This window comes from Hemicordylus capensis, chromosome 1, assembly GCF_027244095.1.
Source record: "Hemicordylus capensis ecotype Gifberg chromosome 1, rHemCap1.1.pri, whole genome shotgun sequence".
In the NCBI taxonomy this organism is placed as follows: domain Eukaryota; kingdom Metazoa; phylum Chordata; class Lepidosauria; order Squamata; family Cordylidae; genus Hemicordylus; species Hemicordylus capensis.
In genome coordinates, this window is record NC_069657.1 from 315,282,148 (window position 1) to 315,307,717 (window position 25,570).

The following is a 25,570-nucleotide window of genomic DNA, read 5'->3' on the forward strand; positions in this document are numbered from 1 at the left end:
GATAGATAGAGGGGTGCTCTCTGGGCTACCCTGAATCAGGCTGTTGGCCGACAGAAGCCCTACCCATCTGTTGTCCATGCTTAAGGCATTTGTCTGAACAGGCAAATGCTGAAACTGTGGACAGATTCATTCTGTGATCAAAAGGCTGGGAGATCCCAGGTCCTCTAATCACAGAAATAATTTGTCCATGTTTTCTTAAGACGATGCTGTAAGCATGGACAGTGGAGGTGTAGGGCTTCTAAGCACATCAGGATGGAGATGGGGCTTGCGGTTATGGTCTCGGGACACTGTTGCAAGCACAGCTCCCTGCTTTTAAAAAATCTGAATAGAGCTTGTGTGTGTGTGGAGTAAGCATCTGTGAGCATATGAAAGGTCAAATTTGTTGGATGTCCCCTGAATCTAACTGCACTCTTCTTGCCATATTGCATGCTGCTCTGGAGGGCCCCCGGGCCTTCAGGTGTAACTTCAGAGGATGCAAGGGGCTCCAATGAAATGAGGGGGAGGGGCACAAAAGGTCCCAGTGTTCTCAGGGAAAAGCCTTCCAGTCACAGAAGAGGTTTTGAAACCAAGCCATAATGCTTCTTATGGAAGAGTTCAGAAAAGTAATACTGCCACTTGTCTTATCAGAAGGCAACTGGTAGAAACCTTTGAGTAACTGGTCTCCATTGATTAATTTCATGAAGAGAAGATATAATCTTGGCATGAATTTATATTGTGTTTCTTGTTCTGTGAGACTGCAGTAGATTTTGTCTCTTATTCAACTGTGATGAGACAGTATTTTTGTGTGATTAATCTCTTTCTGAGAATTGGTAACTTCCCTTTTTTCTTGACTTTATATGTCTCTGTTTAAAATGCAACCTTTTTTAGCACTAAAAGCCAGAGCCAGGCTCCAAAACAAATATATCCTTGTACTGCTAATATCAGAGGATCATAATTGCATGCCAGGTTTCAGAAAGCATAAAATTTAAATTCATAATACATTTAGGTTAGTTTTTATTTGCCTTATAGCTTTTAACACTATTGATATATTTCCCAAATGTTTCTCTTGAGCACAATAAAGTTATATTTAAAAATGAAAAAAGAGAGACATTGCATATTCCAGCATAACTGTACAGTAATGCTGTGGACTCCCTGTTGTATGTGCATTCCTGCCGTGAGTAACAGATACATTGGGAATGTTTTCATTGTCATTTTAGGAAACAGTGCAAACATTGCTGCAAGATCTGCATACTTATCATAAAAATTATTTCCCAATTCTACGGTGTCTTCATGCTTTTATGTCTTCTCTTCCAAAGTACCCATTAGGCAAACAGGTATGTACATATTCCTTCCATACATTTTCACATCTGGATACATTTTGTACACTGCCTAGAGATGTACATATCAGGCGCTAGCGGTATAGAAATATAGATAGATAGATAAATTTCCAGACAGTTTGCAGACCTGCTGTTGCTTCTCCACTTTCAGGCCAAACACTATTACAGAAAGTCACCAAATTACAAACAGGTTGTGATCCAAAAGTGCAAGTTGCATGTTCATAACTTGGAACGCATATAGTTCCCAAGAATGATGACTTGTTTGTATGTGTGGCTTGGTGTTTATAAGGTGGGGACTTCCTTAATGTAGCATTTTATGGAGCTTTGTTTGTAAATATGGGTGTTTGTAACTTGGGGAGTGCCTGAATAGCAAATTTATTTTTGCTCCATGTTCTAATGTTAATACCATCCAATATATTATGTACATCCTATATATATCCATGTCCAGTTTAGTGGCCATCTTGACTCTTGCCAACGTTCTCCATAGTCTTAGGGAGCAGTATACTAGCTGCACCTTGCCTCGCATGGGGAGGAAATGGGAATGCGATCTTCATTTCCTTCCCCTCCCCACAAAAGCCCTTCCAGGAATATGTCTCTGAGGGCTGCATGACCCTTAGGGACATATTTCTGCCCATAAAGAAATATGTGGGGAGGGGGATGCATTGCCCTGCCTCTCCCCACACACTGCACAAGTCTACCAGTTCCCTGTGAGAACTCCACAAGTCGACCAGCTTCCTGTGAGAACTCAGCCCTTGTAAGACTGCAGAGAATGGTGGTCTCTGAAATTAACTTTGTCAGTTTTGGAGTTATATTATTCCAAATTGTAATTTAACTGTCTAGTTGCTTTGACTCCCTCCCAGAAGTATTATGGATTGCTAACTGGTTGAATGACAGAAAACAGAGGGTAGGTATAAATGGAGAGTTTTCACAATGGAGGGAAGTAAGAAGTGGGGTCCCCCAGGGATCTGTACTGGGACCGGTGCTTTTTAATTTATTCATAAATTATCTAGAAGCAGGGGTTAGCAGCGATGTGGCCAAATTTGCAGATGATACCAAACTCTTCCGGGTAGTGAAATCCAAAACGGATTGTGAGCAGCTCCAAACGGATCTCTCCAGACTGAGGGAGTGGGCGACAAAATGGCAAATGCGGTTCAGTGTTAGCAAGTGTGAAGTGATGCACATTGGGACGAAAAACCCCAACTTCAAGTTTATGCGGTGACAGACCAGGAGAAGGATCTTGGGGTTGTGGTGGACAGCTCGTTGAAAGTGTCGACTCAATGTGCGGCAGCTGTGAAAAAGGCAAATTCCATGCTAGGGATCATTAGAAAGGGGATTGAAAATAAAACAGCTAACATTATAATGCCCTTATACAAAACTATGGTGCGACCACACTTGGAGTACTGCGTACAATTCTGGTCACCAGATCTTAAAAAGGACATTGTTGAACTGGAGAAGGTACAGAAGAGGGCAACCAAGATGATCAGGGGCCTAGAGCACCTTTCTTATGAGGCAAGACTACAACACTTGGGGCTTTTTAGTTTAGAAAAAAGACGACTGCGGGGAGACACGATAGAGGTCTATAAAATCATGCATGGTGTGGAGAAAGTGGAGAGAGAGAAATTCCTTTCCCTCTCACACAACACTAGAACCAGGAGTCACTCCATGAAATTGATTGCCAGGAGGTCTAGGACCAACAAATGGAAGTACTTTTTCACACAACGCGTGATCCACTTGTGAAACTCTCTGCCACAGGATGTGGTGACAGCCAACAACCTGGATGGCTTTAAGAGGGGTTTGGAAGACTTCATGGAGGAGAGAGGGCATGCCTTCAACTCCTGTCTGTGGCTTCCATCAACATCTGGTGGGCCACTGTGCGAAACAGGATGCTGGACTAGATGGGCCTTGGGCCTGATCCAGCAGGGCTGTTCTTATGTTAAGTAGACACTGGAAATTGCACTTCTGCTAGAGGATAGGAAATCATAACCTAGGAACAGTGAGGCTTGTGTAATTTGTACTTTAGACCTACACATACCCACAATTGTTACTTTTCGTTACCATCATCTTCAGCTGAACTCATTTGAGAACTGACTCCTGGGCTACAATATTCCCCCCAACAACCCCACCCCCTTTATTCATAAGGTCTGAATGCTGTAAGAGTTAAGTCCCCTCCCCTTGAGGTCAATAAGTCTTGAGGACATGCAGTTCTTCAGGAAAATAGTCCAAGAATAACTTAGTCCTTTTTATTGTGAACTGATTAATGTGAAACGTAGTCTGTTCCGTGTTTGTAAAACATTTTATTTCATTTACAGATCAGAGAACTGCACTGTGCATGTTTAGAGAAGAGAGTGTGGGAAACAGAAGAATATGAGTCAGCCATTCAGCTGGTGAGGTAGCCTTCTTTCAGTTTTCTTCTTGTGTTTTAGATATGTAAAATCCCTCCATCTGCTATTCAAGAAGAACTTGAGGCTTTCAAGAATGTTGCCAAACAGGAAGCTTTTTTGTAACTGACCCTGTTGTTTCTTGTAGATAAAATGGATGTTTTGAATTTACATTTCTATCCTTTATGGTAGGCTTGCCAGCAAAAATACAGAGCCAAACTCGAATTTTTCATTCATCTTCTGAGGAAACCATTCAACTCTTGGATCTGTTCATTATGCTCAAATTATTTATTCATTCAGCCTTTATCCCGCTCCTGCTCCAAGGAGCTAAGGGCAGCAAATGTAGCTCCCTTCCCCATTATATTCTGGGAACAATCCTGTGAAGTAAGTTAGATTGTATCCCTGCCTGCACTGTATCTCATTGCACTGTGTGCTGTGTGGCTCTTCCTTCTAGATGTCGTGATTTTAAGGGGTTTTATAAAATGAATTTTGAACATTTAGAGGTGTGTGAGGGCTTGTGTCCTACCCTGGTGCTGCTTAGTAGTAGTAGTAGTAGTAGTAGTAGTAGTAAGTAGTATCAGCAATAATAATAAACTTTATTTGTTAGCCACCCTATAACAAATTGTTTTCTGAGCGGATCACAACAAAACATTAAAAATATGCAATAAAAATACATAAAACATGACAAACAAAGCACAACACAAAACAAAAATATACAATACAAAACATTTTTAAAACTTTCTTTAAAAAAACATCCATTTTTTTTAAAAAAACCACTTTTTAAAAATCTGAGTGAACAGAAAGGTCTTCAACTGGTATCTAAAAGAACAAAATGACGGTGCCAGGTGAGCCTCACTGGGGAGGCTATTCCATAAAAAGGGTGCCACCATCAAAAAGGCCCTCTGTGGGAAATAGCATTGCTATATGTGAATAGCCCCATCAGACATTGAAGGAAGGAAGGAAGGAAGTTGGTTACATGGCTGCTGACCTCAACCCACACATGCATTTGGCAGAACATGTGAAAGAGCGTCTACAGGATTAGGACCCTTTGCATAGGCAAAGTCCCTGATTTCACAGATGGAGTCTGCACATGTACAGTTTGTGTACATGTAGCTCTTTCACACCTTCACTCAAATAGGATAGGGCCAGTGGGCACAATTCCATTCCCCCTGCACATACATTAAGTATAGTGTGTGAAACGGGCTAGTGGCTTGTCCCAACCAAGAACCCTCTAGGGTAGAAGTGCTAGGTTGAAGTGCAGTATTATCACTAATAATATGTTGTGTAGCTTAGGAAAAATGTAGATATATCCAATACTTTTAAGTTGAGAATTGGTGATCTATCTTCTTCTTCTTAACTTCCTCATGATATTTCCACTAACTGAGAATGCTGCCAGGATGGATACACTTAAGAAAAATATTGATAGATATTTTTTTTTAAGTTATGTGACTAAAAGTATTTCATTTTAATGGTCTGAAACAAACCTGAAATAAAAATAGGTTCAAGTGTGTGCACACAGAGTTGTATCCAGACATTGCAGGAGTGGAAGGAAGCCCATACAAAGGAATTTTCTTGCTTCTTGCTTCCTACAGTAGCCCCCTGCAAAGCTTCTCCTGAGGGTCAGGGAAACTTTGGTGGTGGAACATAGGAAGCTGCCATATACCGAGTCAGACCTTTGGTCTGTCTAGTTCACCAGGAAGGTCCCTGCTTAGCTAAGGGGCAAGTCATGCTTGCTACCATAAGACCAGCTCTCCTCTCTAAACATAGAAAGCTGCCATATACTGAGTCAGACCATAGGTCTATCTAGCTCAGTATTGTCTACACAGACTGGCAGCGGCTTCTTCAAGGTTACAGGCAGGAATCTCTCTCAGGCCTATTTTGGAGATGTCAGGGAAGGAACTTGGAACCTAGATGCTCTTCCCAGAGCGGCTCCATCCCCTAAGGGGAATATCTTACAGCGCTCACACTTCTAGTCTCTCTTTCATATGCAACCACGGCGGACTCTGTTTAGCTAAAGGGACAAGTCATGCTTGCTGCCACAAAACTCACTCTCTTCCCATAGGGGTGGGACAGGACTCCGAAGCCTGTAAGGAGAGGGGGAAATTGCTGAATATAGGATTGAGGCACCTTCCATGAGCAAAGTGGAGCCCATGGAAGATCCATTTGCCCAATATTAAGCAATTTTTCTCTTCCTTCTGCAACTCTGCTTATCCCCATGTCTAATCCTATCCCATTCACAAGAATCCCCTGACTTTCAGGAGTAACTTTCAGGGGGCTGCTCAGAGGAGGAGGGGTTGGAAAAGCTCTATTGTTTGAACTTCCTTCTGCTTGTGCAAGGTCTGAATACAACTCCATGTGAACAGAGACTGTACATGTCAAAGCACATGTCTTTTCTGGAAACTACAAATAAATATAAGTGAACATAATTCCAGTTTAGGAAATGTTTTCATATATTTTCATGGAAGATGATAATCTGAAGCTATGATTTGATATGTAAACAAATAGATTTTAGATATAATACTTGCAGAGTTTGCCTTTGTTTTGTATTATTGAGAGTTTTGACTTTTCTGTCTTTTTTCCTTTAGTGTTTTAAAGATTATCCATGAACTCTGACCATTACATCAAAGCCAGTCCACAATTTTGTAATCTCAGTTACCCTGGAGAATAATGAAACCTGTTTTACAGTTAAAATGTGGGGTTGTATGTGCATGCATGCATGTGTTTTCATTTCTAAGATATTCAACAGTCCAAAAAGAACCAAAACATCTGGTAGCTTGAAACTGATGGATTTTCCCTTCATTCAGCCAGCATAGCGTAGTGGTTAGAGTGTTGGACTAGGACCGACAAGACCCCAAGTTCAAATCCCCATTCAACCATGAGACTCACTGGGTGACTCTGGGCCAGTCATGTATCTTTCAGCCCAACTTACCTCACAGGATTGTTGTGATGATAAAAATAACTCTGAGCTTCTTGGAGGATGAGCGGGATATAAATGTAATAAATAAATAAATTTGAAAAAGGCTAGAAAAATATAAATAATCTAGCATTTATTCTGCTAAGTGCTTCAGCGGGTGCTTTGGTTTTCTTTCTCTTTCTGTAATTAGCTGCTGTTCGTTTGTTTTAGAATGTTGGCCAAGGATGAACTAGTGGCCATTCTTGAAAAATGTGTGGAGATTATTGCATCCTCTTCTGCAACACATCTTGAAAACTCTGCAAAGAAATTGGAGGAGTACCTGGATCAATTTAAAAAATTTGAAGGTATTTGGCAATCTGCCAACTTGTATTAGAATTTTAACCTCTCTCTCTCCTCACCTGCATCATCAGTCTCATGAAGTGATTTGTCAACTTGAAGAATATGCTTAAATATAGAGAGCATTGTTATAAGAAGTGACTTTTTGAGAAGAAATTATTGGCAGATGTAGGAAATCTTGGCCTTTTTGTCACAGCTGAATTGCTTATGGCTCCTTAGACTACAACAGAGAGAGGGAACTAGGTAAGTGATAAAGACTGCAGTTCTACCAATTTTTCTGGACTGTGAATTGGATCCAGAGTTACAGGAGCAGAAGCGCACTCAGTGGGGCTTTCCCACCCCTCCTCCCCATTGCAGCCTTTTTCACTGCTCGAAGAAGCTTCTCCTGAGAGCCCTGGGATTCTCTGAAAGGCATGGGTCCTATGGGAAGGGGCGGCAGGGTGAGCGGGGATCACAAACAATCAGGCCTGGTTTGGGTGATCCCACACCCTTCTGAAGAGGCCCCCGGCCTGCAGGAGAGGCTTTTCAGGTGATGCAGGAGGTTGTAATTCGGAGGAAAGATTGGGAAAGCCCCATCACATCAGCAGACTTCCACTAACAGAACTCTGGATCTAACTCTACTTGATCAGCAGAGCTATTAATTTTAGAAGAGCAATTCATGAATAAGATTCCCACAGCTGTACAACTCTGTGATTTTTGCTATTTTTAAAAAGTGGGTTGTGGATGGGTCACATACAGATCTGCAATATGACAACTTCAATAGCTGTTATTGTCCTTTTCTTCATAGAGATGTGTGTATGCGGCGGGAAGCTGCCTTCCACTTTTGGGCAGACAGCCTATGATGAAACTGCAGACATCACTGCCCAAGAGACAAACTTTCATTCATTCATTCATTCATTCATTCATTCATTCATTCATACATTCATTCAAATATATTTGTATACCGCCCAAAATGCAAGTCTGTGGGAGTCTCTTATGCAAGAAATAAAAAGGTTTAATAAACATTATAATAAATAAAGATTTAAAACAACGTTAAAGCCATTAAAAACCATCAAACTCTTACAACAGTATCTAATTCAAAACCTGGGTGAACAAATATGTTTACTTTCTTTTTCAAAGTTGTAAGAGATGGGGAGGCTCTTATTTCAGCAGGGAGTGTGTTCCAAAGCCTCGGGGCAGCAATGGAGAAGGCCCGTCCCTGAGTAGCCACCAGACGAGCCAGTGGCAACTGCAGACGAACCTCTCCTGATGATCTCAATGGGCGGTGGGGCTCATGGTGAAAAAGATGTTCTCTTAAATACCCACCGCCTAAGCTGTTTAGAGCTTTATAGGTTATAACCAAGACCTTCCTTTTCCCAGAAACTTATCGGCAGCCAATGTAGATCTTTTAAGATAGGACTGATATGGTCTCTCCGAGAGCACCCAGAGACCAACCTGGCTGCCACATTCTGGACCAACTGCAGTTTCCGGACTACATACAAAGGCAGCCCCACATAGAGCACATTGCTCTAGTCAAATCTGGAGGTGACCAGCAGAAGTACTATTGTTCTGAAGTCATTTATCTCAAGAAGTGGGTGCAGCTGGCATATAAATCGAAGCTGATAGAAGGCACCTCTGGCCACTGCCTCAACTTGGGATACCAGAGAGAGGTTTGTGTCCAGAAGCACCCCTAGACTGCGTACCTGTTCCTTCTGGGGAAGTGTGACCCCATCCAGAACAGGCAGATCAAAATCATCTCCCGAGTTCCGATCCTGTACAATACTTCCCACATAATAAGTACCTCCGTCTTATCTGGATTCAGTCTCAGTTTTTTATTCCTCATCCAGCCCAGCACCACCTCCAGGCAGGCATTTAGGGAGGTTATACCTTCTCCTAATGATGTTGATATGGAGAAAAAAAGTGGGGTGTCATCAGCAGACTGATAACACCCTGCACCCATTCTCCTAATGATCTCTCCCAGCAGTTTGCTGTAGATGTTAAACAACATCGGAGACAATGGGAAGGCCACAACCTGGAGGCTAGAGACATCTGGAAGATCCCTGCCTGTGACTAATAAGATAGGGACCAGTTCAGTTAGTTGCGTGCAGGAAATTATTTTCCTTTATTGTATTGCTTGACTCTGAGTTTATGACAATGATGTCAAATCTTTATATAACGCTAACGCCAGCAGCAGTCACTGGAGGAATGCTGTGTTGGGGATGGATAGGGCCAGTTGCTCTCCCCCTGCTAAATAAATAAAATCACTTTTAAAAGGTGCACCTTTGCTCAGTTAGTTGCCTGGTTAATGAAAACTCATCTGTCTTAAAATCTGCTCTATGAAAAGACAGTAGTTCTTATTGCATACCTTTTCCTTTTAAATGTGATAATAAACTCTTGTTGGTGAAGTATGCTACTCTTCCTTTTTGAGTCTGCCTTAGTCACATGCCTTTGGAGGCCTAGGGATGCTTAGCCCTTCTAGGGAGGGTTTTGCCATTTTACCCCCCTCCCCCAGGAATCTTATATGGAGAAAGTGGTTTGTCTAATTAAAATCAAGTCAATGGTGGCAGCCTACTGTGAATCCTTTATGGTCAAGATTCACCCCAACTCCCCCCTCTGACTCTGTTAGGAGCTATGACAGTATGAAAACTAGTTCTGTGGAAAGACAACATTAATTAGGCAATCAATAAACATGAGATTTAAATAGATTAAAGAGCTTAATAATGCAGAAACCTCATAGTCAAGGGCTAAGGGATGCAAGAACAGAATTACAAATAAGGGGATATATGAAGAATTAGAGGAGAGTCACATTATTCAAGTTGATTTCGACTCCTGGCGCCCACAGAGCCCTGTGGTTTTCTTTGGTAGAATACAGGAGGGGTTTACCATTGCCTCCTCCCATACAGTATGAGATGATGCCTTTCAGCATCTTCCTATATCACTGCTGCCCAATATAGTACCAGTGGGGATTTGAACCTGCAACCTTCTGCTTGTTAGTCAAGCATTTCCCCACTGTGCCACTTAAGGTGACTATGAGGAAACTGTAACTGAGCTGTATTTTAGAAGAGGAGGAGAGAGCGAGAGAGAGTGTACACATACTTAATACCGGAAATCTTTGATGCTTGAGGCAGTAGGAAATAAGCCTCTTTTCTATCTGAAGATGTTATATATTCAGAGGGGGGAGAGAATTGGCAAAATGTGCTTTAAAAAAATTCATTAAGTGAAATCTCTGTAGAAAGCAATGTAACTGTGCTGTTCACCTTCTGAGAATGCACCCAATAAAACTTAGCATGAGATTAAGTGATGTACAGGGCTTTCACTGCCTTGCTGCATCTTATCTCTTCTTCTTCTTAGGACAAACTTAAGGATTTATTCAGTCTTTATGTAGGGGAGGAAAGGGGCTCATAAATATCCCAAAACATGGTTATCTGGCTACCGCTTCCCAAATGCCTATTCCCCCACCCTCTGTAGAAGGTAGTTGCAGCTGAATTCACCCACAGGTTTTTGTACTTGAATCTGACCGTTTGTTGCAGAAGCCAATGATGATCAAGCGGAGACTGTAACATCACTTAAAGAAATCCAGAAGAAGACAGACCTCTATCATCTTCAAAAGGTCAGGCCACTACATGGTTGGCTATTTAGTGAAGAGAAAATGTATTAATTAGTTGGTTGCCTGGCCAAATTTAAGGACATGTGTAGGCAAGTAGTGTTGCAGTAACACAATCCTGTTGCATTAGTGCTAGGACATTCGTAAAATAAGGAATGTTTGTTCCAGATGACTTCTTGCCAAAGATATTGGCAAGCTGTGCTATGCGTTGCATGAGACGTTGCAACTACCTCACATGTGTCCTGAAGAAGGTCTTCCACTAGCAGTTATACAACATCACACAGCACCACAACTTTCTGAACCTCCACAAATTTAAGTGCACACAACTTCTGTTGTTGCAAGAGCACAACACTAGTCTGGATGCCAGCCATATCTAAAAAATAATAATCCCTTTTTAAAAAAAAGATTTGGGCAATTTAAATCACCTAGATTTCATTCTATCCACCCTGCCAGGCCACAGAGGCTATCAGCTCACCCACCAATCCAAGTAATTGCCTTCATTCAGGCATCTGCTGCCACTCCATACCAAGAATGCTCATTAAGCTTATTTGTGGAAGAAGAGGAAGGAAATTGATGGAGTCATGTCTGCAGCTTATAGGCCCTGCCCATATTTCCCTGATTCCCTAACTCTGGTGATTAAGCCTTGCATTAGTATGCAACCAGGCTGCAAAGTTATAGCAGTTGCATCAGCAAAAATGACAGCAACCCCAGGCCCTGCGTAATCGGATATCTGCCTGTGGAAAGGCAACCATTTCCCCACAGCTCTGGACAGCCTGCTGACCAATCTAGTTACAAATCAAATCAAGATTGTACTGTACTGCAAATCAAACTAAACAAATAATGTGAGTTTCACTTGGTTGCTCAGATTCAGATACTACATTTGATCACATTGTAGAATTTTGTAACAAACTGATACATATTAGAAAACCAGGAAAGAGTAACATGGGATTTCTGTGTCAAGGGCTCATGAACTTGAGGTGTTCTAACTTGAGAAAAAGTCACTTTCTATTTCCATGATGGTTTTTGCTGCAAAAGAGCAATTTGTACCAGTTAAAGAGTGCAACCCTATTTGGTCATCACAGCTAATGCTCTTTATTAGTTATTGTGAAAAACCATTGTATAAGGGTTCCCTTTTAAAAGCCCAATAACCTTATTAACAGTGCCAAGTGGTTTATTAAACATAATAACTTGGAATTGCCTTTTGTTTTTTTAGACTCTGTTAGAGATGAAGGAATCAAGAAGATTTAAGAAACTATCCAAGTTTGAAATGCTCCGTTTTGAAGTTGTTGACTTTATAGACAGCCTTGTGAGGTAAACACTGCTTTCTTTTTGGCACAATACAAAATTGTACAACCATGACATTGATTTGGATCCTAATTTCCCTTCTATCAGTAGCTTTTCCACCCCATGCACTTCCTGAGGGTTAAGGAACTCTCTGGAACAGCATGGCATGTTATTCAGGAATCTTCAGCAGAAAGTGGGGGATCAGTGAAAAGGAAGTATTGAAAAGATAGAATAAAGATATAATAGGCAGAGAAGATGACAAGAGTTAAATAGTGCAGGACTCTGTAGGGCAGAAAGAGCAGATTCACCCTCCTGACCTTGAAGGAAGAGCACATTACTAATTTGAGATTGTCACATTTTTAAAAAGCCTAATGAGATGTGTTTCACAGTTCCAAATGTGCACAAGGGTTAGACTTTAAGAGAATATGTCTTGGAGGGATCTGAAAATGAGATGGATGGTGCCAGTAGAATAATTCTTTGCATCAAAATGGAGAAAGAAATGAACACTGCTGAAATTAAACTTTTTTTTTTTTTAAAGTATATGGTATATGTAGGTCATCTAACCCTGGTGCCCCATGATATCAAAGCTTGAGGCATTTGCTATTTGTTGAGGTTTCTGACTGAAGTAGGAATTAAGATCCTGATCTTTTAGCCTTTATTCCATGGTGCCTTTTCAGAAATCACCTTGTACCCGCAGAGATGCAGACACTGCATGAGGTGATGTATTTCAGTACAACCAATACTCTCCGGGAGCATTTGAATGCTGCTCCCCGTATTGCTCTTCACACTGCTCTTAACAGTCCGTATTTCTATCTGAAGGTAAGAACTAGGAAGCTTAGTTTGTGACCTACTTTTGTTAAGTGCTCCCTCTCTTGGGAGCTTTCTACATTTACAGCTGCACTTCACTGACTTCCCTCATTAGATTCTATGTGATGAGCCTTCTCTGTATCTCATCGTTTTAAGTGGTGCTTACTGGGAATCTTGAAAGTCCATGAGGGACAATTGTGAGGTGTGAAACATGTTTGATATATAATAACATTTTGAAGCTGTGTGTGTAAGGTTTAGGTCATGAGAATCTGTCATATGGAAGCTGTTTTAAATACTCGTTCACCATTTCCGTTAAAACATGTTTCTGACTTTGCAAACTGACTCATCCAGTTCCATTATCTCATTGCTTTGTCTTAGTTTTTGTAAGTTCCTGTAGGCTGGCTTGTCAACTGAGGTATTTCCCTTGTCTCCTGAAACACCAAAAAACATTAGAGCTATATGAAGTGCTTAAACTACCTGCCAAAATGTCCATCTCTGTGGTCTGCTCTCCCTGCATTCCTCGCCACAAATCTTCCAGTGAGGCACTTTGATGCACTCCTAAATATCCCTGTCTAGATGCTGGCAGGCAGAGTCAGGGGCTTTAGCAGGAGGATGGTATTTTTTGTATTAGTATTACAGCCAACTTAATTATATTTACTGCACTGAACCAAATAGCAGAATATAAATCAACAAGAGCAGGTTGGGGAAAGAATGCAAAATGTGTGTGTCCATTTTATTTATTTCATCTTCTTATGCATTTATCTGATTTTATAGAGACACCAGCGCTTAGATTAGAAGAACTAGCTTAATTCGATTTCCAATATATTTGTTACACAAGACCAGGACTTGGCTTTTTATCTGATGAATTTCTTATGCGCTTTGGGCAAATGCTTTTGGTATCTGTGAGCAGCAATCTCTCAGCTGTTCCAGTGCACTACTAGTATTTAATTGTGTTTTGAAGGAAAGAAATAATTTTTCATAGTATAAGCTCAGCACAGTCTGTTCTTTCATGAATTATAAAACTAGGATAAGAGTTGTCTTGATAAATATCTAGCTATAACTACAAAGAGACGCAAGGAGCAAAGGACCAACACATGATTAATAATATGGTACTGGTTCTCCTAGAGATGTAATTCAATTATTGATTAAGTCAGCCTCCCAGATAAGTACTAACAAAATGTACCAATCCTTGAAGAATATTATGCTTGTCCATTCTGCTCCCACCATCTTTCCTTTTGTGTAGCTGGAATGTAATCAGCTGGGCAGCATGTTAAGGACTTCCTGGCATATCACCCTCCAAGGCCAATCACAAAAAATGTTGCCCCCATCTTCCATACTGGTTCTGTAGATAAAAGTTTCTATTACATTTGTACCATTTGGTAACTCCTCCACTTAGTTGATCTCCATGATCTGAATCATGATCCATTGCCATTCATAAGCATGGATACTGCACCTGTGCAGGACCTCACGGATGGATTTTCTAGCTCTTCATGGTGCCTATGTTCTGCCTCTCATGCTCGGTGTCTTCATTACTGTGATGGGACGTATATAGGAGCTGGTGAATGAGTACGTGAGTGTTTGCAGGTTACCCTAGTAACCAGGCATGGAAGGTTCAGCGAGGGAGGGATTTAAAATAAAGGCAGGTGATGCCACGCCCTCGATCTCAGATAGCGAGGAGGAAGGGGAAGCTGACAGCTTTTCAGCAGATGCAGGGGTGCCTGAGTGGCAGAGCCCGGCTGTCAGTTCCCAAGGGACGGCTGAGGAAGGTCCGGCTGATGTTTCAGAGCAGGCACAGCAGTCTGAGGCAGCAGAGACAGCGACAGACAGACTAGAAGATGATCTGTGCAGGCAACCCCCACTGACTCCACAGCAAAGGCGTGTCACAAGGCAAAGAGCACAGCTGGAAACTATCAGGAGGAGTAAACGCCTCTTGCAGAGGGCTGGTAAGCCTTGGATCCCTGCCAGCTGAGAGTTATCAGCTTGGACTATAAAGCACGTCAACAGCTTTCTGTTAGCCGCTGGAAGACAACATTTGTCAACCCTCATGTCGACAGCTTTCAGCCCAAGCCTGATATAGAGAACTATTCTGAGCCGTGTTTCGTTTCTGCAGCCCAGTTTGTATTGTGGACTATCTTCCTGGACTTCCCTTCCAGGTGGCCAGATTGCTGACAGGTGAGACAGAGAGAGGAGGAGGAGAAGTGTTGGAGTTAGTTGCGTGGGAGTAGGAGGTGTTTTGGGCTGAGGGTTGAGTATTGGTTGGTGTGTTATGAACAGGAAAGATTGTTCAGGGGTGTGTGTGTGGAACATGAAGGGTGAATGTGTGGAGGCTGGAGAACCAGCAGTGTACTAGACAGCTCCTAGTAACAGACAAGAAGGTTTGGAAGAATTCACTAAGTTTACAAACCCAGTTTTAATTACCTCTGACCTAGTTATCTCACCCCGCCCCCATATAATGCATTTTATCCAAAGGAAAAGAAACACTCAGAGTTGAGCAGCTGATGTACCTAGTAACTTGGTAGAAAAGCTTGTGTGCCCTGCTTTGCAGAGATCTTTATTCTAATCAGTAAATAACAAACTCATGCTTGTTTTCATTTTATACCTCAAGTTTTGTTTCATTTATATCCTGAACATACGCCTATCCTGCACGCGAGAGGCTACGTAGCTAAAAGAGGTTGAGTACTGAGAGCAAGGTGACAAGAATTTATATGGTGGGAGCAAGGGAAAGGGTTTTTTGTTTTTTTTTAAAGAATAAATTCCCAGAAGACTAAATTGTCATAGGGAAATAAACAGATAGATAGATAGATAATAAATGGATTACAACTCCTCAGGGGATGGGTGCCACTACAGCCCCTTCCTCAGAGGAGGATTATTATTCCACCACAGACTTGGAGAGCGCGTCAGTCAGCACAGAGCAACCATCTGACCCGTCTTCTGATGTTCAGCCAAAACCATCCATATCTACTGACGAACTCAAAGCATAGGCTTTGGGCCTGGAGATTAAGAAGCAGATTGTGAACTTGAAAGATCCTGACTACAATTTTATGGCATCTGCTCAGCCTGCACAACCTGTAGCTCCGCCAGTGCTGCCTGTCATCTCAAAAGCAGCACAGTCCACATGGGAGGTTCTGCAGACTTCAGCTCCAACTTCTGTTTAGAGGGCCTATATAGGGTCCAGGAGGAGGACAACTCCTGCTTGCTGAAGCACCCTATTCCTAATTCCATTGTGACTGATTGTGCATTTTCCACAAAATATGGTTGCCACCATACCACTCCATCTGACAAGATAGATGTCTTAGGCCACAAGGTCTAATCTACTGTTAGTTCATCCATTCAGATTGCCAATTATGCTGCTTGTATGGCTAGATATAATCACTCTTTATGAGACAAACTGTTACAGGACTCTGCCACTTTGTCTGCTGAGTTTAAGCAATGCTTCAGTGACATTTATGGTGTCTGCTGCAGTGACCCAACAACAGCTTAGCACATCCAGACAGCTGGCTGAAACGGAGTCATGTTCTTTAGTGACGGCAGTCTCCATTAGAAGACATGTGTGGTTAAGATCTACCATATTGCAGCAGGACATGAGGGACAGAATTGAAAGCCTGCCATTTGATGGCAAGGGCCTCTTCTGTGAAAGCACTGACAGCACCATGGAGTCACTGAAAAAAATCCAAATTTACTGCTAAGTCATTCACTACAACTACTACTTCCTCTTTCTCTACTTTCAGCTTTGCATCTCAATACATACCGCCTCTAAGGTTGGCAACAACCCTCCTACAAATCACCTGATCACAAGCACTACAGTAAGCCTTATGGACCCGACCACCAGAAAGTTTATGTTCCCAAGGGCAAGAATCCGGGATCCCATTCCAACAAGGATCCCTCCAAACAGTGTATTTGATGTACGGATCAGTCCACCGTCACCAGCTCCACCACCTGCCAAGGCTCCTTCCATCAGCCTGACTATTGTCAGTTCCATCAAACTGGCAAGCCTAGCATAGCACCACATAACATCTGACTGCTGGGTGCTACACATTATTGTCACTGGCTGTTCAATAGAGCTCAAGGCTTTTCCGGCTTTCTCAGGCATAAAATATGCCCTACCTCAACAGACAGGGCAGGACTGTCTCCCACTCGCTGTGTGCTCTGAGCCTCCAGATATGGAACTGGCACATTGCCGATCAAATCCATTTGATTGCCATACACACGAGGGGCATAGACAATGTGCTGGCCGATAATCTCAGCAGATCTTTTCTGCACCTGCATTATCATGAGTAGGAACTCAACCACTAGTATCTGCTAGAGGTCTTCCGGATGTTGGGGACACCAAGGATCAACATGTTTGCCACAGAAATGCCCCAGTTACTGCTCAAGAGCAGGACACAGTCAAGGCTCCATGGGAGATGCTTTTCAACAAAGCTGGCTACAGGGACTCCTGTATATGTTTCCTCCATACTCCTCCTCAACAGGGTGGTAGCGAAACTTCTCAAAGACAATGAAAACTGCATCTTGCTCGCCCCCTGGTAGCCACACCAGCCATGGTTTACGTTGCTAACTCAGTTGGCAAACACATTTTTACACTTGCCTCATCATCCAGACCTACTGTCCAGGGACAGAGGGAAGATTCTCCATCCAAACTTGAAGACTGTGCACCTGACGGCATGGAGAATCAGCTCTTGAATGAGATCGTACTTAATACTAGAAAGCCATCCACTAGACACAACTCTTATGTAAGTGGAGGCATTTCCGAGCTTATGCTAAAGCACATGACTTTGATCCACATAGGGCGACCATACATCAGGTACTTCAGTTCAGTTCAGTTTATTACGATCTTTTATCAGATAAACAGATTACAACGCAGACCCAGATTAAAAGAACCTTAAGAGTACATATTAATACAAATATTTAAGCATATATATATACAGTATATGTATATGTATATGTGTGTGTGTGTATGTGTGTGTGTGTATATATATATATATATATATATATATATATATATATATATATATATATATATATATAAGCTATTACATCAGAGTATGTAATGAGACAATCTAAAATAGGGTGACCATACGTCAGTTACTTCTATATTTGACTACTTTGAAAAATGCTGGCTTGGCAAATGTTTCTATCAAATTTCATCTTGCTGCGCTCTCTTCTAAGCAGGTGGGTTGGGATGGTAAAACTGTTCTCCCATCCCTATTGCAAATGGTTTCTGAGGGGTATTAATAATTTGATTTCTCCAGTGCGAAAGCCTATGGAACAATTGAGCTTTTCTTTGTTGCTCTCATCTTTGACTGAGACACCATTTGAACCTTTTGCCACTATGTCCATAAAATTGCTTACTTTGAAAACTGCCTTCCTGGTGGCAGTCACCACTGCACGCAGGGTTAGCGAGTTAACGGCACTGCACATAAGATGCTCCTTATACCAGACTGTTCCCAGATAAGGTCTTCATGCACATGAATCCAGGTTTTCAGCCTAAAATAGTTACAGATTTCCATTTCAATCAGGACATTTTATTGCCTACCTTCTTCCAGAATCCGACGACTTCTCTGAAACACTGTCTGCAGGTGTTGGATGTCAGAAGGTCCCTCCTTTGCTACCTTAAGAGAACAAAGGACTTTTGTAAGAGTCAGCCTCTCTTTATAGTGTTTAATGGCAAGGCTAGGGTTGCCAACTGTCCTAGGCTGTGCAGGATGTCCCTCATTCCTGGGGAGAAATGATAAATATTTTTTCCTCTCCAAAACCTCATTTGGAGAAAGGTGGGGCTGAGAAAAGCAGGCTTTCACCGCCTTCTCTCCCGACTCCCTCCCTCGGTCAGTGATGGTCTGTCTCTTAGTAGCTCATTGGTGAGTGCTGCTGCTTGCTTTGCTTTTTCAGTCTTCAGTTCTTCAGTCAGCACGTGCACCATCCCTCCCAGCGAACCTGCTCCTGCTGCCCCACAGCCAGCCAGAGCAGCTCAGCAGCAGGTGGTAGGCAGCTGTTCACATCGTTTGGGAGGCGGGAGAGCTCTCTCTGCTGTCCTGCATCACCAGCGCTGTGGCGGCTTTAAAAAAACAACAGAGAAGCCCCACACCTAGGTGACCATGGCCATGGCCCCCCTCCCCCCAAGTCCCCCTCCCGATTGCAGCCAACGGAATGTTGGCAACCCCTAGCTAGGCAAGGCAAAGGGCCAAACTATTTCTTGACAACCTATGTCACAATGGCTTGTGGAGTTGATTGCATTGACATATAAACCAAGATGTGCAACCTCCACATACTATAAAAAATCATTCCACTAGGGCTTATGCTGTCTCAACTGCTCATTTGTCTGGCATTAAGATTCAGGACATTTGTGCTGCAGCTGCTTCATTCACACATTAAAGGTAAAGTTCACATACTAAAGGTAACGTGTATCATCAAATCAATGTCAACTCCTGGCACCCACACTGCCCAGTGGTTGTCTTTGGTAGAATACAGGAGGGATTTACCATTGCCATCTCCTGTGCATTATGAGATGATGCCTTTCAGCATCTTCCTATATTACTGCTGCCCGATATAGGTGTTTCCCATAGTCTGGGGAACATACCAGCAGGGATTCAAACTGGCAACCTCTGGCTTGATAATCAAGACATTAAGCATTTTATCTTCATTCTGATCTTCATTCTGTTACAGAGGTTAGTTTTGGGAGGAGTGTATTGAAGAGGGTGTTGCTGCAATTACTTCCTTGGTATACCGCACTCGCCTGTGGGGAAAGCTTGCTAATCACCCATGCTTATGAATGGCAACAGATCATGATCCAGATAAATAGGTTGCTTACCTGTAACTGATTATCAAAGTGATCCGTTGACATTAATAAGACCCTCCCAGTCTTTCCCGCTGCAGTAGACTGAAATGTTTGAAATATTTGGGGTATTATCAGTATTTTTTGTGTATTAAAAAACCCTCCTACTACTTACCAATAATTTTATTAGTGGGGTGATAGTCTATACATTCATTGGTCATCCAGGAACCAACAAAATACCGGGAACAAATGGCTGAAAGTAACAAACACACTGAGTGTGAGAGGCGGAATGCAGGCTCCACAAGGAGCTAGAAAATCCACCTGTGAGGTCCTGCGAAGGCACAGTATCCATATTTATGAATGTCGACAGATCACTTCCAGATCATCAGTTACAGGTAAGCAACCTGTTTTTGCCTGTGGCCCAGGAAGGAGTGAGGTGCATAAAGCATATAGAAGCTTGCTGCACTGGTTATTGAGAATGCGGAAGGTTTAGGCCTCTGTTTCAGCCCAATCTAGTTACCTGCAGGAGCAGCTCAAATAGAGAGTCTATGAGGGTTAGCAGGATAGGACCCTACAGCCAGCTGCTCCTTCCTGGGGCTGGTTATATACATGAGACTTGTTATCTTCCCTACCAAATTTCCTTTTCCAGCCTTGCCTGCCCGTGGATTGTAGGCAGAGAAAGGGATTGGAGCCTGTGTGGAGTGGAGACAGCACTGCCTGGCCAATGTGGCTCAGAATGCTCAAATATTGGGAGCTGCTCCAGTATTTACTGGCCAGTGGCAAAATTCAAAGCTGAAATAAAGCAAAAATGAACCGAGTCAGTATCTGCCATCTTGGAAACGTGTTTATAGAACTAATCCGTTATACATTTCCACTCGCAGCTGCTGGGTTTGCAGTAAGAGTAGGGCACATGTTTGCAGCTGAATGTTTTGAAGGGTTCTCTAAAGTTAGGGTGTCCTGGAATAGTGGCGCACCTTAGCCCTCTTCAGATATTAAAAAGGTGGGGTGGGGATTCTGTACTCATGTACAGTGTACCGGGAAGCCCCAACCTGGAGCTGACACGTCCCCTCACCCGTCTGACTGTCCATGCTGATGGCATTTGTCTGAAACCCTCTTCAGGCAAGAGCATGAGGAAGATTGTTTCCGTGCGGCTGGGGCACCCCAGCCTGCCAATCACTGAAACAATTTCCTTCACACTTGTGGTGCTTGCCTCTTGGGCAGCACGAGGGCGGGCGGGTGAGGCCTCAGGGTGGGAATTCCAGGCCTGCTCGTGGGAGGCTGTACATGTGTACAGTGTCCCCTGGCTGCCCCACTTTATTTATATGTCTGAAGAAGGCTAATACTGCAATGTCAAGAGGTTGCAGGTAGCCTTGCTGGGTGGGCTTGTGTGGCTAGAGCGGGGAGGCATTGAGGCAGGAACTTTCACATTATGTTTGTTGAAGAGGGTGGTTGCGTCATTAACATATAGATGAAATGTATGCCCATAACTGAGTTCTCATTATGAATTTGTTTTTTTCCAGAATGAAGCCTTGAAAAGTGATGTAGGATGCATTCCTAATACAGCACCAGATATCTGTATAGCGTATAAGCTTCATTTGGAGTGTGGCAGATTAATTAACCTTGTTGATTGGCTGGAGGTATGTGAACAGGAATCAATTTGGCTACTAATGCTTATCTGCTTGTTCTTTTTTACTCAGTCCTTTTGTCTGTTCTGACGGATGAATTCTCTTCCTTCATCTTATTTCAGGCTCCACAAATCATAAGCCATATAATTTCCCAGGTAGCACTGGGAGAGCCCTCTTGTCAGCATTCTTATCTCTTCTGTATTAAATCTTTTTGCTTTGTTTTACCTTAACTTGACTAAAGATCTGTGCACAATTCTTTGGATTTGAATGCTGCCCCAAAGGTGTGATAGATGATGTGACAAAAATGTTGATCAACACATTAAAATAAACAAAATCCTAACAAACATTAGACTCTACCCTTAATGCTGCTCCCACCAGTGATGACACCATACACCCTTTGCCATGTGCATGCTAATCTGTGTGTGCTGTTCTGCTGGACTTAGAAAAAGTAGTACATTCAATATGGTTATTTTCTTCTAGGCATTTTCAACAGTCATAATTGCAGCTGAAAACCAAAATTCTACAATCAAGGACCAAATGGACGATATTATCCAGTATCCTTTTCTGATTTCTTTTTATTTTTAAAAAATTATTTAAGACCAAAAAATGATTATTTATTTTTACGTTTATATCCCACTCTTCCTCCGAGAAGCTCAGAGCAGTGTACATGGTTATTAGGGATGTGCACGGTCCAGAGAAGTCCGGACCGGCACCGAAGGAGGGCCTTGTTTTTAGGGCGGGGAGGGCTTGCTTAGCCCTCCCGCCTCCTTGCCCCCGCCAGCGCCCGTATTGTACAGTATAGGGGCGCTGGAAACCAGCCGCCCCCCCCGCCGCCGCCGCGGCGAAATAACCCCTAAAACCAGCCAGCCCTCCCTCCCTCCCAGCTAGCTGCCCGCCCGCCCACCCACTCACCCAGTCGCTCACCCGGTCGCTGGATAAAAAGCGAGAGGAGCTCCGGCACAGAGCTCCTCTCGCTTGGAAGGCCTCCAGCAGAATGGTGGCTTGCGCGCGCGCACATGCGCGCGCCACAAACCACGCCGTTCTCCGGAGGCCCGGCCTACCCGCCTATACTGTACAATACGGGCGCTGGCGGGGGCAAGGAGGCGGGAGGGCTAAGCAAGCCCTCCCCGCCCTTAAAGACATACCCCCCACCCGGACCCGAACCAGGCAGGGCCGGACCGGTCCGGCAGTTCGGCCATTCTTTGGAATGGCTGCCGGACCGGTTCGGGCACACCACTAATGGTTATTTTTATCCTCACAACAACCCTGTGTGGTAGGTTAGGCTGAGAGTAACATGACTGGCCCAGAGTCACCCAGTGAGTTTCATGGTTGAATAGGGATTCAAACTCCGGTCTTCCCAGTCCTAGTCCAACACACTAACAAAAGGAGTCCAGTTTCATAAAACTGAGCTGATTTTGAAAAACTGTTCTATCAAATATTTCTTCTTTTGAATGGGAAGATCCCTGTACGGCATTGTTTACAGTGTTGTATGCTCAGATTTCTTTGTTCTGTAAAACCGAAAGCTTTGTTTCAAAATGTCCACCTTGTATTTATAATAGCCAGTTAATGCTCTGTTGATTCAAAAGAATAGGAGAGAAATTGTTATTCCAGGAGATGATGCCCTAATGATCTAGTTCTTATCAAATTTCATCCATTTTATAAGTCTGAAATATTTTCCCTCCCTTACCGTACAGTTAGGTGGGGAGAAGACCTCTGAAGTGTGAAAACCAATAACTTGCCTAATCAACATGTTGTTTATGTTTGAATTGGACATATATTCAATTCAGGGAGTAATCCTTTACCGCAGTTGTTTAGAATATTGGCTGCCTTTCCTCTGTCCCTTCCCCCACCCCTTAAAATGTACGATTTAAAATTTATTCCACATCATGCAATAGATTAGGAGTGTACACACAGTAGAATAGATGTGCATAGCTGCTATGAATTTGTCAATACATAAATAATCTATAACATAAAACAGTGCCTCAGTGAATTACCAAAAATCATTCCATTTTGGGAATGAATCTTAGGAAAAATGAAAGATTGTTCACACAGCTGCACTGAGGAGAGTTGGTGGGGAGGCAGGCTTCTACGTGCCTCCCTACACACGATCTCCCTTCCCCTCAAAGCTCTGCTGCTTGTGTGGAGGAGTCGGAGGAAGAAGTCCTCTGGCATCCCACAATGCACCATGCCAGGAGCATGATACATTGGGGGATTTCCCCACTGCTGGGCGCTCTTGAGGCCTGGCTTTCCTACTCCTGAAATGGGGTAGATATCTCTCACTATAAGCTCTGGTTAAAAAACAACAACACCCAGGCTGCCCTGGTGAAGCACACCAGGATCGCGAATCATCCTGGTGCTCCACGGGAGCAGCCCTTCTTGGGTAGGGCTGCTCATGTGAACAACCTTCTTGGATGGCATCCAGGTTCTGTTGCTAGGGAGCAAATAACAACTTGCTCTATCCAGACAAGGGCTGATATACTACTTAACATTGTGCACCCACTCAGCCTGTGCAGAAATGGTGCAAATGGAGCTGTGTGACTACACTGTCATGAAGCCCCATTTGAACACTGTTGCTCTTGTGCAACTGTGCAAATGTTACATTTCGGTGTTTGCATTGTTACACAATACGTCAGCCAAGCAATCTTACTCAGACTCCTTGTCCAGAGTAGGTGCCACCAACTATGTTTGGTTTGTGTGTTTTCCTTGCGGGGTGGGGACAGATGGGGGGCATGTACTTTTCCTTGACTGGCACTCCCAAGTGCTCGTTTCATTAGAGCTGTCTCGGAACTGGAATTCTTGGGCTTCATAAAGCCTACCAAGCAGAAGACTGATCATGTGGCAAGGCTGACCTGGGGCAACTGCTGATGTGCCTTCTCTTTTAGAAAAACCAATCTTTGAATGGCACTAATAACTATGGTAGCAACTGGGTTACACTGAAGGAGAAACTCCATTTTGCCTCTGACACTGACAATAAAAATACATACAAACAGCTGCCTACTTTTTGTTTATTTCTATTACAATAACTCAAAGCCACGGTTTTCAGGGAATAATGCAATCGACATGTTTTCTGGCAGGACGTGCACAATTCAGAAAGTAATACATTGATTATGAAGAAAATTTAAGTGCATTGGACTTCCCACCTGAAAGAGTGTACAAGGTGCTAATTTTTATAGGGCAGAGTGTGTGACTCCTTTCTGGTAATGTTTTAGCTATTGTGTTCCCTTCCTCTGACAGAAGGCCTAGAACATGGCTGCTCAAATTTGGCTCTCCTGCAGATGTTGACCTACAACTCCCATAATCCCTATTGGCTGGTGTGGCTGGGGATTATGGGAGTTGTAGTCCAAAACCAGGGGGCAGGTAATTGTGCAGGCCTGCCCTAGAAGAAAGGAACTAGATTAAAGCATGGCTGTGCTAGTATAACCTTGCCTGCATCTTTTGTGATTACAGCTACAGTGGGGTCATGCTAGGGCTGAAGCTTTCAAACGTCTCCCTTCAGTGGAAACTGCTGTAGGCTCTTAGAGTTGGATCCAAAGGTTCTTTTCTCCTCTTCTAGATAAGTGTTCCTGTTACAGTAAGCAAACTTTTGGGTAGCTGGGGGTAAAGTGTGTCATCGAGTCAGATTCCTGGCACCCACGGAGCCCTGTGGTTTTCCTTTGGTAGAATACAGGAGGGATTTACCATTGCCTCTGGGGGTGGAGAAGATATTTATCTACATGTGCTGCTGAATAAAATTGCATCCATTGGTTGTAGCCTAATCTTTTGCAGAGCTCTGCTGTATTGGTGGAAGCATCCACACTCAAGCAGAGCTGTTGAAGACAGAGTAGCACTCAGCAAAAAGGTTAAGATATAATCCTTTGCTTTCAGTATTGAAAGTATTTTATGCTACTAGTTTATAGTATAGGTACAAATAACCCTGTTGAAGGAAGCGAATGCAGTCACTAAAACTTGCACAAGCTGTTTTCCATCAAAGGCAGGCAGCTCAGGACCTGCCTACTGCTCCCTGAGCTCTATCTCATAAATGGGTTGTTTTTAAGAAGCCAGGAAGAACTTGAAATCTTTATGAGCTTCATCTTTCAGACATAATGAATAATCTGCTTTTTTGCTGAGCAGCATGCTGGGTTTGAAGCCCCTGTTCTTATCAAATTCTAAATCAGATAGTCCTTGAACATTTTCTCTTTAATCTTCACCTTTCCCTTGGCAGGATCTGTTCAGACAGATACAAATTCTTCAAATATTTTATGCTTTAAAGAAAAATAGCCCTAAGGCTTTTGTCCAAAAAAAAAAAAAAAGGTTTCCATAATTTAACTTTGTCTTTTAAAATCAGCAATTGGTTAGAAGTGAGATGGACCACCACAAATGTATAAGAATAAATCCTCTCTGCACTCTAGGTAGTGCTGCCTCTGAAAAGTGCTAGGGAATAGCAGTTAGTCCAGAATCTAGCTTATTAACTGGTAAAAACAAAAACCCTGTTAGTGCTTGTTAGTTTCCAGGTCCAACCCAAACTGCTGTTTTTGGCCTTAAACAGGCTGCCTACATGCAGGTCACTCTATTCTTTATA

General features: G+C 42.9%; 1 protein-coding gene across 3 annotated transcripts in view; it reads left to right on the forward strand.

The window, feature by feature from the left end:
- The window catches only part of ORC3 (origin recognition complex subunit 3), an 83,562-nt gene extending 59,561 nt beyond the window's left edge, over nt 1-24,001 (forward strand). For 2 of the 3 annotated variants that reach the window (XM_053287291.1, XM_053287293.1), the window contains 9 exons: nt 1,197-1,313; nt 3,626-3,700; nt 6,799-6,952; nt 10,454-10,533; nt 11,741-11,838; nt 12,489-12,630; nt 20,908-21,024; nt 21,493-21,566; nt 23,772-24,001. In XM_053287291.1, the coding sequence (XP_053143266.1) occupies nt 1,197-1,313; nt 3,626-3,700; nt 6,799-6,952; nt 10,454-10,533; nt 11,741-11,838; nt 12,489-12,630; nt 20,908-21,024; nt 21,493-21,566; nt 23,772-23,877 (963 nt within the window). In that variant the 3' untranslated portion in view covers nt 23,878-24,001. Of the gene's footprint in view, nt 1-1,196; nt 1,314-3,625; nt 3,706-6,798; nt 6,953-10,453; nt 10,534-11,740; nt 11,839-12,488; nt 12,631-20,907; nt 21,025-21,492; nt 21,567-23,771 lie in introns of all 3 variants that reach the window. The other variant, XM_053287292.1, reaches the window with a different exon arrangement.
- The last annotated feature ends 1,569 nt before the right edge of the window (nt 24,002-25,570 follow it).